General features: G+C 45.8%; 1 protein-coding gene across 2 annotated transcripts in view; it reads left to right on the top strand.

The window, feature by feature from the left end:
* Positions 1–701: 701 nt before the first annotated feature.
* The window catches only part of CLK3 (CDC like kinase 3), a 31927-nt gene continuing 20880 nt past the window's right edge, over positions 702–11748 (top strand). The window contains exons 1-4 of one of the 2 annotated variants that reach the window (XM_066592415.1): positions 702–963; positions 3513–3596; positions 7082–7221; positions 8873–9065. In XM_066592415.1, coding sequence (XP_066448512.1) covers positions 7082–7221; positions 8873–9065 — 333 coding nt within the window. In that variant the 5' untranslated portion in view covers positions 702–963; positions 3513–3596. Of the gene's footprint in view, positions 983–3512; positions 3597–7081; positions 7222–8872; positions 9066–11748 lie in introns of both variants that reach the window. The other variant, XM_066592414.1, reaches the window with a different exon arrangement.

Here is an 11748-nt window from a genome sequence, read left to right as displayed (position 1 = left end):
TTTCCCACTCTTGATGCCAGCTTCAGGTGAGCGTAAGCGCACGCTTCTGCACGTTTTTGTGTACCGGCGTATTTTACTGCCCGCCGGACATGTTCACCTGCACGCAACAACCACTGATTGAAATAACTAGTTCAGATGTGTTCCTCTTCCAGCAGAATTGCTCAGTGTTACATGCGCCCCCCTGTATATCGTGCACACGTGCGGGCCCCCGGTCACTTCTATGGGGCCCTTTATTGCACAAATACGCAGAAACACAAAGCAAGTTCTTTTTTTGCACGACCAAAGTGCGAACATAAAATACGCACAGGTGAGCGAATCTACTGAAATCAATGGGCTCTCTTCATGGCGTACTGCGCATTCGTCTGTGGGACGCCCGTCTCATGTGGAGTCACAGTGAAGCTCAGCTTAGGAAGCTTATATCTGACTCCCATACAGGGCAGCTCTAGCTGTGAGGTGGAGTGGTGGTGTCTCTAATAAAGTGGCCCCTACATGTCTACAGTTCCACACACAGAGCCCTCATGTCGCCGCTTCGGCCGGCTCAGCCCGCGCACTTGTTCCTGGGGGCCGTTTGAATGATGCGGCCGCTCCCGCCATGTCCGGGACGAGTGACTCACACTCCACTTCCCGCCTCAGGATGGATCACTACTTGGCGAAAAACACACAAACCACGTGTTCCCCAGTCAGCATCACGTGGACACTTTGGACCAATTAGCTGCGGCCCTGACCAGGAGCAAGAGGATGCGAGCTGCAATGGAGGGGGCCACTTCTGTCTGACGTCACGGAATCCCCCGTCCTGGCTCCGGTGCCCAGATAAACTAAGTAACGGCCGACGAGCTGCCAGCAGAGAGCCCGCGCTGTGAGCCCGGTGCTGCGTCCTGCTCCGGGGGAAGCTGCACTTGTAAGAAGCGCCGGGATCCGATCCTCTCGTCCTGCATGAGGCGGCGGTCATGCCAGTGCTGGGCTGTAAGTGAGGCTGCTGGAGGTGAGCTGTGCAGCGCTGCGTCGGGTGGTGCGGCTGCATGCGGTAGAGAGCACTTCCTGTCCCGGATGCGGCGCCGTGTGCACTGTAACTATGTAGTGCGGGGTCCCTCCTGCCGTGTACTTGCTGCTGGGCTGCCCTACAGGCCGGTGCCGTATGGGGCCACCTGTCAACCCGCACTTGTGAATGCCAGCACCGTGCATTTCTGCTTAAAACCCCACATTGTAGCTTTTGTACTTGTGATTTCCAAGTGAGTGCGAAGATCGTAAGCGCCGCCAATAGTTCTGAATGGGGAAAAGCGCATTCGCACGCGAATCGTACGGCATGTGAGCGCGACACAAAAAAAATCCCATAGGAAATAATGTGTGATTTGCTTATGAGGAATCGCCAAAAAGTAGGCCAGGCAGCCATTTTTAAAAAAATGCATTCATTCGTCCGCAATCTGGCAGCTGAAAGGAAAGAGAATCGCTAATGTGAATAAACACATTGAAACCAGCGTGTTCTTAAAGGGGTTCTGAGTACGTACGGTGACGCTGCGGCCTCTGACTGCCTGCAGTGGACATCTTACTTCCGCCGGCTCGTCTTACCTGGAAGTTGCCGATGGGGGATCTTTTTTTATTTAGGCAGGGCCCAGCAGGTGGGTGGGGTTTGGTGTCATGACATAACCCCTTTACCACGCATATCCCTATCCGACAGAACTCGCCTGTATGAAGAATACACCCTGATTCTCAGTAGACCGTGACATGAGGGTGCGGAAGTTTGGGGTTGGCTGAGACTTGTCCCCGAATGTCCTGTGTAGTGTGACCCAGGCGAGCTAGGGTGCATGCACACGGGCGGATTTGAATCGCGGAATCTATAGCTGTCAACCGCCTCCGGATTCCACAGCGAATACCGCCCATAGCATGCAATGCAAAAGTGATTCTTTATGTACACGAGCGGAAACCACGGATGAAAAATCGCAGCGTGCTTCATTTTTCTGCAGATTCCGCACGGACGTCTTCCATTGAAGTCAGTAGGAGCTGTCTGACCCGCAGCAGATAGGCCGCGGGAAAAGCAGGAATTTTTAGAAAGGGGGGAAAAAAATCTGTACTGCGCATTGCCAGCGAGCCGTGCGGACCATCCGCAGTACAGAAAAGGAGAAAATACATGTACGTATGGATGCCGGCCGGGCACAGGGTAGGATTCCCTTGCGGTTTCCCACTTGCGAGCACCAACCCGCCCGTGTGCATGCGGCCTTAGGCTGCTTTCACACCTCTTCTCGAAGTTCCGCTTTCCTGCTCTGTTTGGGGAGAAAGAAAGGAGAATCTCGTGGCTGAATGGTTCCGTCTGTGGACAGAGCTGAAGAGCGCCGGACCCCATTGACGATAATGTGGTTTGCCTGGTTTTGGGACCGAAGAAAAAGCGCTGTATGTAGCACTTTTTCAGCTATGGTTGTCCCGTGTAAACACGGGCCCTGACAGGGTACTTACCGCTATATTGCTCAGTAGTCACTAGTCGTTCCATTTCAATTTGCTGAAACAAAGCAACTAGTGAGCAGGTTTTCGCTCACTGTAAACAGGCAGTCCTTCATCTTTGAAGAACTGCCTGTTCACTCTGAATGGATGTGATTGGCTGGCAGGGGATCCCCCCCGTGATCCGCCTTCATTCACTGAACGGCTATCGCTGCTGTGTGAAAGCAGCCGGAGTAATGGGTCTTGACATGACTGTCGGGCATGTATGTGTTCTGCGTTGCAGCAGATGACAAACCTTCCTTGACCTACAGCACAAACAGCCGGTCTTTAATTCCTCTCAGAGCATCCAATGAGTTGAGGGGGCGTCCCAGGACCGCATCCCTTCATATGCTGTGTTTAGGGCACAGTCACTGCGTACGTCGTGCCACCGTTCCATCTGTATTGTGGGAGTAGAGCGGTCAGACTACACGGAGGCTTGTAGTTTATCATGGAGACTCATACGTCTGTATAGGAGCCATAGTTGCACAATGGGAGGAGACATTATATAGAAACGTCATGCAAAGTTACTTGAGCTATATTGGTGCAATATACTCCTATATAGAGGTGGAGATATCATTTAGAACCGCCAGCAGCTGCTTCTCGGCAACCCAAAAACACCTTTATTTTATTAGCATGTGAAAGTGAGTTTGTAGCTGGATGTTGAGCAGCTGTAGTCATTTCACAGTATTACTGATTATATCTGTGGAGTTACTGTTTTTAGCAGTTTTGTTTAAAAATGACACTTGGTCACTGTGTTCTTATGGGGTTAAATAGGGCCACAGGTTGGGTTACAAAGTTTGACCCTTCATGTACTGCTGCTTTGTAGCTCAGTTTAATGTAGACATGGTTGTGCTGTACCTGGCTCCTGTACAGTTGTGTAGTGCAGTTGGCAGGCAGCAGCTCCGCGGGGCAGCGCTGCGCTCTTATCGTGGCTTCCATATAAGGGCACGGGATCCCTTTCCTACAGTTTGTCACTGCAGCCGTACCTGTCAGCCGATGCTAACTGTTCACTTGTACAATAACAAATCCTATTCTCTTCGCAGTCCTTTGGATACTACATGTGATTGCGGGAGAGGCAGAAGTATGACTTGTAAAGCTGGGCTTTTTCCGTTCTGAGACCAGCTACGGTAAGTGTGTTATCGGTTTTGAAAGCATATATTATATGTGCGTTTGCGTGAGGATATTGGGAAAGGAAATCTTTTATACAGTTATTTTCTAGTGATGGCTAAAAACAAGAAAATTATAAGAAAAATATTCCATTTGCATAGTAACCTTTAAAAATGTGTCTAAAGCCATGCTATAGTAAATAAGGCCTTAAAGAAAATCTGTCAACTAAATATTAGCCGGATAATAATCATCTTTGTATAGCGCTAACTTGTTCCACAGCGCTTTCAAACATGGGAGAAACACGGACAATACAACAATTACATGTGAAATACAATCAATCAGTTTGAAACAAACTGGGTGGGGGTGATACAGGGGATGCAGGGAAGGAGGGAGGAGCGAGGCATGGGGGAACACAGGCAGCAGGGGATTTCATGTGGAAATCCGTTATTAGAAAGCAAACTGGGTGGGGCGGTACAGGCACAGGGGTGGAGGTCATGTGCGATAGGCAGGGTGGAAGGAGTGGGGAGCCATAGGGAGGGGCAGGGGGACTACATCAGGGCATTTGGTATGCCTCCCTGAAGAGGTGAGTTTTTAAGGCGCATCAAGAATTGTCCAGATGCCTTGGGGTAGAGCCCTCCAGAGGATGGGTGTTGTTCTGGTGAAGTCCTGGAGACGAGCATGTGAGGTTTGTATTAGAGGGGCGTTTAATCTGAGTGTGTTAGTGGATCGGAGTGAGCGGGCTGGGTGGTGTACTGACAGGAGGCAGGCGATGTATAATGGTGCAGCGCCATGCAGAGCTTTGTGGGTGAGGAGTTTAAATTTTGTTCTATAGTGGATGGGCAGCCAATGCAGCGACTGGCATAATGCAGAGGCGTCTAACGGCTGGATAGAAAAATGAGCCTAGCTGCCGCATTTTGTATGGATTGGAGTGGAGCGAGTCTGGTGTGGGGGAGGCCAATGAATAGTGAGTTGCAGTAGTCGAGTTAGGAGGGGATGTGGGTGACCACGAGTATCTTTAGCGTGTCCGTGGTGAGGAATGGTTGGATTTTAGCAATATTTCTGAGGTGCATGTTTGGGTCAGAGATTGGCTGTGGGGAGTAAAGGAGAGGTCAGATTCCAGTGTGACCCCCCCCCCCCCCACCCCAAAGCAGCGGGTGTGCTGTCTGGGGGTTATGATGATGCCAGACACTTGAATGCAGATGTGGAGATAGTAACACAATATACTATTAAGTGCGCTGTCATAGGGAACCCAGCGTTACTTTCCTTTTGCCAATGTTTCTCCCATGCAAAATCTTATCGGCCAATAAGATTCTCCCACGCCATATGCTAGTTAGCCTTGACTGTCCAATGGGCGGTCGGCCTCTGCCAGCAGTCTGTGCTCTCTTCCAGCTTTTCTGCTTCTTTTCTGCTAAAAACGACTTTCTTGCGGAGCGATGCATCCAACTCTGTTCGCTGGGGCGTCCTGTGTTCCACCTCTGATGCTTTTGTGCTGCACTGAGTAATCGGGTACATGCACAGTGACTTGTTCTTATGCCAGACTGATGTCGCACGTAGGCGCTGTTGTCACTGCAGCATAATCGCATTGGAGTTGGAACGCAGGACCTCTCCGGCGAGTAGAGCTGGAGGCATCACTCTGCAAAAGTGTTGGCAGCATTTAGAAAACACCGGAAGAGAGTCTGGACCGCTGGCAGGGGTGGACTTCATCGGACGGTCCGGGGTTAATTGGCATATGGTGCAAAAAAACTTACTGATATCTTTGCATGGGAGAAACTTTGGCAAAAAGCACAGGTTACACTAGATTGCTTATGACAGTGCATGCTTAACAGTATATTGGGTTACTAGGCCAAAATTTAGGTGAGAGGCCTGCTTTAACCCCTTGAGTGGCGGGTTTCCTACCACCCTGTCGTGCCCACCAGGGCAGGTTTTTTAAAATGGTCTAATCATTGAATTTCAACTAATTTTGCAGTTGCGTCTCAAGAGCCATAACTTTTTCATTTTTCCATTGACATGGCCATATAAGGGCTTGTTTTTTGCGGGACAAGTTGTGATTTTTTAAACAGGGGGGAGGAAAAAAAGAAATGGGGGGGAAAAAAGAAAAAAAGGGGCCATGTCATTAAGGGGTTAAATAATGTATTAGCTTCCTTCTCTGGGTCATTACGATGCATGGATACCACATGTGTGATTGTATTTTTGATTTTTTTACGAAGTAAAGGGAGACAAGTGTTTTTATAATTTTTTTTATAATTTATTTTTTTTTTTTAAATTTTTTTTTTCTTTTGTCCCTTTAGGGGACTTCCACAGGGACCCATCAGGACCCCTGATCACATTCCGGGGGTCCGATGGTGACAGCCCTTTACATGCTGCAGTCACATAGACTGCAGCATGTAAAGGGTTAACACAGCAGAGATCAGAGGTTTTCTCTGATCTCTGCTGTAAGAGCTAGTACCTAGCTGTCCTCTGACAGCTAACAACCAGCTCTCCCTGCCACAGAGACCATCGGCTTGCTTCTGACAAGCCGATGGTCTCTATGGCAACCTGTAAACAAACCAGTGCAGGAGGTTGCCGGCATGTCGGCCATATCTTCTTCTGTTTTTTCAAAGCCCTTGCACTGCTCTGTGTGGGTCTGTGCAGGCAGAGCACACTGTCACAGCTTGTGGCATTGTGCTCTGCAGCTCCCATAGTGATACATAGCCCGGAAATCTTCTGGGCTATGTCACTATGAGCAGTGGAGCTTGTCCCGGAAAATTTCTGGGCGTGCCACTCAAGGGGTTAAAGGGATCCTCACATGTTGCATATTTGCCCTATTTTCTGGCAGTGTGTAAAAGAACCTGAAAAGCCTACAGTCGCGCTGCAGCCACCGCTACATGAGCATCCTTACCCTCACCTACTGTATCCTACTGTTTTATGTATGTAATGTATTTCCTGGTTTCATTTTTACGGCACCCTGGAATTAACAGCACTTTAGAATAATCATAAAGGGCTTTATCTGAGACCTTATTCCTTATGTTACATTAAGCAAACTTGTAATTGGCTTGTGACCATTGTCTGGATTATTTGCCTATTTTTAACAATGACTCAGAATTGTTCACTGTAACGTAATTAGAAGAATAAAGAGTGGTTTTGTATTTTGGAAAACCCCATCAAAAAGTGTAATGTGCTGAGTTTGATAAACTTTTCTCACAAAAGCATATACCTGTTCAGGCACGTGACCCACATGATTATAGCTTTGTGTTTTAGCTGTTCTATCTAGTGCTGGGGACTAGATTAAAGGGGTTATCCTGTCCATATATCTATTAGGGCATAGGGATGTCATAGTTATGTCCCCTCAATAAGACCCTCCTCTATGAGCCAGAATGGGTGTATTACATAGCCGTTCATCTGAATGGCTGCAGTGTAACACTACTACTGGTCAAGAGTTGGGTGACAGTGCCCAGTGAATAAGCAGCGTTCGTCTTCTTTGTTGAATGTAATATATCTGTAAAATTTTGGTTTTATAAACTTATAGATGCATCGGAGAAAAAGGCGCTGGTCGCCACAAGACACCAGGACATGGAAAAGGAGGAGAATTTCTCGAAGCTGGGAACGTGATGGACGAAACAGACTTTCTCCTTACTGGAAATCGCCAGCAAGATCTCGCTCTAGGAGGTATGCCAACTGCATAGTAGTAAGTTTAACTATGGGCTATGTTATGTTCTGTTCACATCTGCTTTGGAGTCTCTGTTAGGATCCTTTATTGCAGAATCCATCACATTTGATGAAAAAATAGCACTTTTTTTTTTCTTTTGGGAAATGATGGACATCATAAGTCATTGGGGTCCGTCTGGCTTTGTTGATGTGCTGTTATGAATTTATTAGGCAGCAGAGATGTCAAACTTGAGGCTTGCTGGGTGAATCTGGCCCACCACATCATTTTAAATGGCCCACGACATCTAGACGCAGAATAGCCTCTTCTAGATCAAAGGGTCCTGCGCTGTGCTGGGAAGACCCTCTAATGCACTGTGTATTCATTTGCAGCCTGCCGCTGGGTTCCAGGATTGTAACTGCCACCTTGGTCCTACACTGCGAAGTTGGGTGCATGCGGACTGAGTGTTGTGGCTTTTGGTGTGCACTCCTGTCTGCTTCTCCTGCTGAACCTATCTTGGAGTACAGCATAGCTTGTACATCCTGGCTGTTCCTCGCTACTATTCTGCTGAGAACAGTCTGTTCCAGCCTGTCTTTCCATATCCTGTGAGCCTGCTGCACAGATCAGAGATGAACTTTTTGGGAACCTCCCATCAGGTTCTAACAACTCATTATTTTTCCTTTTCTCTGACCACCAGGCAGTTTAGAGTCAAGTGTCTGTGTTGGAGGGAATTGTGCCCCAATTGTTCTACACTAGAACCTTCTGATCCATCAATCCCTTCCCCACACACCACCACCTTAATTCATCCTTTAAATATACATACTTACAATTAATAAATGGTCCTTTTAGAGGCAACCATAATGCTGATGCATGATGCTTAGTGAAAATAAGTTTGATACCCCTGCATTACAGCTTTAATATCGTTTTACTGACAGAACAGAAAATTTTAAATTGACAAGACAAATGTGAGTCAGCCTTTTAGATTAATTCGGACCAAGTTGCCGTTTTCATAAAATTTAGAGTTGCATCAACTTTTGGATGATAAAGGGCTCAGTCACACCTTCGTTGGGACTTTCTATCCCTGTTCCGTTTTTTTGCAAAGAAATTAAAATGGAAATGTTTTTTTTTTGTTTTGTTTTTTTTTTTTTTACGCCTATTGATTTATCTATGGGTTTAAAAAAATAAAATAAAAAAATGCTTTTGGTTTTTCTGCTATGATTCTGCTTTTTAACAGAACAAATAGTGCAGTCTGCCACAAACGTTCATTTGTTGGCTGGTTTATGTGAGATTCACATGCTCATTGATCAGCTGCACATCTCGCCATGTAAATGGGTAGACGTGCAGTCGATCAATGACAGCTGCATGGGGCTGAACGATTTGTGTTAATGATTGGTCATCCCCCATAGAATAGCATAACCTGCTTGTGTACATGGAGATAATGGTCATTGGCATGCTTATTGTTGGTCAGTTGTCGTTGGCATGGGCAGATTATCAGCCAATGTCAAATGGCCAGAAGATGGGAAATACCACTTCAAAAAGAGAGAAACTGGTACAAAGAAAGCAACATACTTAGATGAAATGTTTTCCAAAGTTGAAGCACTGGACTCATTTTATTTTAGCTGCTCGGTTACATATTCATTCTTCATGTAACTTGAAATCTTTATTTTCATACAGCCGCAAAAACAAAGCTTATTGGGAGAGGTCGCACAAGGCATGGTCTAAGAATGACCGTGGCACTCACAGCATTTCGTTCCAAAGTGAAAGTTATTCTACAAAATCCTCTGTCGTAGAGAAGTCTAGATCTAGAAGGCATCTTAATCATCATACCTCTTGCAGACATCGTTCCAGATCTGGCAGCTATTCCTCGGTGAGTATAGAGGATATGGGTGAGTGATCTCATAGCTTTCTCCTATCTAGCTGTGATAGAGCATTAGTCTGTAGCATCAGGTAACGATTATCTTAATTATGAGCCGTGTAATGCTAGCAAAGTTGTATGTGTTGTTGTTTTTTCCTTACCCATAATAATATAACAATAAAACTGGAAGCTGTATGTTTTTTGAAGTATCTTGTAACATTCATAAAACTAACCATGATTGTAAAACACATGATTTCAGTTTTATAGGGTTCAATACATTTTGTAAACACATTTATGCTGTATAAAGGCATTTCTATTAGAGATGAGCGAACGTACTCGGTAAAGCACTACTCGTCCGAGTAATGTGCTTTATCCGAGTACCTCTCCGCTCGTCCTGAAAGATTCGGGACGCGCTGCGGAGCGGGGAGCTGCAGGGGAGAGCGGGGAGGAACGGAGGGGAGATCTTTCTCTCCTTCTCTCCCGCCCGCTCTGCCCCGCTCCCCGCTGCGACTCACCTGTCAGCAGCGGAGCGCCCCGAATCTTTCAGGACGAGCGGAGAGATACTCGGATAAAGCACATTACTCGGACGAGTAGTGCTTATCCGAGTACGTTTGCTCATCTCTAATTTCTATACATCATAGGCCGGTCTCATATCTGCATCGGAACCTCCAGTTTGAGGTTCCATCACAAAATACCAGAAGAAAAAGTGCTGCATGCACACCATAGTACGGATTCCCCCTCCCCGTATTGACCCGGAACAAACAGTAGACTTTGTTCTGTCCTTGTATTACAGTATGGTTAGTCATCCGAATGACTATCTTGCAATACTACATTTTCCTTGCAGCGGCTGCTCCAGGTGAAGTGTCTGGCTGCTCATTTACCTTGAAAAATGAGCTTTTGACAGGGTATGCCGAGACTGGGACATGGGGCAATCGGCAGAGTGATACTTTTTGAAGCTTTGTTGCCTGAGATGACCACTTTTTTAATAAACTTTTTTTTAAATTTTTTTTTATAAGATTGGGACAGCTTAACACTCTATTGCATTACTCGGAGTAAAGAACACACCTTCCCCCTCTGAAGAACTCTTCTCATCCATGCATTACATAGTTTTAATGAATGTTGTGTAATGTTTAAGCAGGCGTCGTGGTCTTTAAAAAGTGTACAAATAGTTTGACTGCTGAATAAATGTATCACTAATGTACTGTCTGTACAGAACTGCCTGTCTAAGCCAGTCTCACACATGGCAAAATACCAATGCTTCTGGTGTTTTATCCTCCTGTTTGTGTTACAACCTGCACTAGATATCCCACATCCTGTCCTTTTCCTCTGCCTGCCATCTCCACTTCTCCCTAACTCTCTATTCCCTACCTGCATCTGTAGGGATGCTGGGGAGCAGATGTGTAGTGTTTAGAACAGCAGTGTGTGTGTGTGTGTGTGTGTGTGTGTGTGTGTGTGTGTATGGAGTAGATACAGCACTACCTTAGGGTGACTATACACAGGAAACTGTCGGGTGCATCAACGCCCAACAGTAGTCCGAACGACTTAACACTCCTTTTACACAAGAGCAACAGCCGTTCCATGAATGGAGACTGAGCATGCTGGAAAACTCTCCTTGCCGCGTGCCTCCATTCACTGTGAACAGGCAGTTTTCAAAGATGAAGAACTGCCTGTTTACACTGAGCGAGAATCGCTTACATATCTCCATTTTATGTGAGCTGAAATAGAATGACTAATGAGAGGGTACCAAGAAAGAAATCAATCGGATCCCGTGTTTACTTGCTATAGCGATCTCTGAAAACTGGCCGCTGGTTGTCCTGTTTAAAGCCAACCTTACACCTTATAAAAGAGGGGTATGTAGGCAGCTGTAAATAAAGGGGAGAGAATCATGGGAGCTGTAGCCTTTTAGCAATTCCAATAACTGTTCATTTTTAAAATCAGAAAGTTTACCATCTATTTTTTCATGTATCTGCTTCAGTTCTGATTTAGTTTTAATTTTATTTACACCAAATTTAAAAATGGAGCTTTGCGTGTACGCCAATCGAAGGCATTGTGCCCAGTATGGCATCACCTGTTTATATGCCCTAGTAGAACATATGAAAGACACAGCGTGGAGACCCCACTTGGGACCCCCTCTGGCTGGTACGGGGAGCCCTTCTGTAAGGGCTCGTTCACGTGAGCTTTTTGGGCAGATCCGTTTTTATTAACAAATAGCAAAACCGAATTGTAACGGAAAGCTTAGTTTCTGGGGTTTTTTGTGTCAAATGTACTAGACAGATCCATTAAAAAAAGGTGTTTGTTTTTTTTTTTTGTTTTTTTTTTAAATCTAAAGACCTGCTGTGCATACTCCTTTTTAAAAACAGATCAGTGAAACGGGAATTAAAAAACAGAACCAAAAACCTCTTCAGTTCTGTCACTTATTGACTACAATTTAGTTATAATAAAAATGGATCAGTTTGATTTCCGCTACTTAAACAGAAATAATAGTGCAGACTGCTGTACATTTTTTACGCAAATTAAATGGAGATCAATTAGAATGGAACTGATCAGAGCATAACTGAAGCCCAGAAAATCCCATTGAAATCATTGGAATTTAAAATGGATCTGTGTCCGTAGCGCAGCTCCTCTGACGAAAATGCAAAACTGAGATAAAAAAACCTGATGTGAATGAGCCCTAAGAGGGACTCCTGTAGGGGGC

The sequence above is a fragment of the Eleutherodactylus coqui genome, chromosome 2 (genome assembly GCF_035609145.1).
Source record: "Eleutherodactylus coqui strain aEleCoq1 chromosome 2, aEleCoq1.hap1, whole genome shotgun sequence".
Taxonomy (NCBI): Eukaryota; Metazoa; Chordata; class Amphibia; order Anura; family Eleutherodactylidae; genus Eleutherodactylus; species Eleutherodactylus coqui.
The sequence above is the reverse complement of the archived record's forward strand: the minus strand, read 5'-3'. Positions and strand labels throughout refer to the sequence as shown.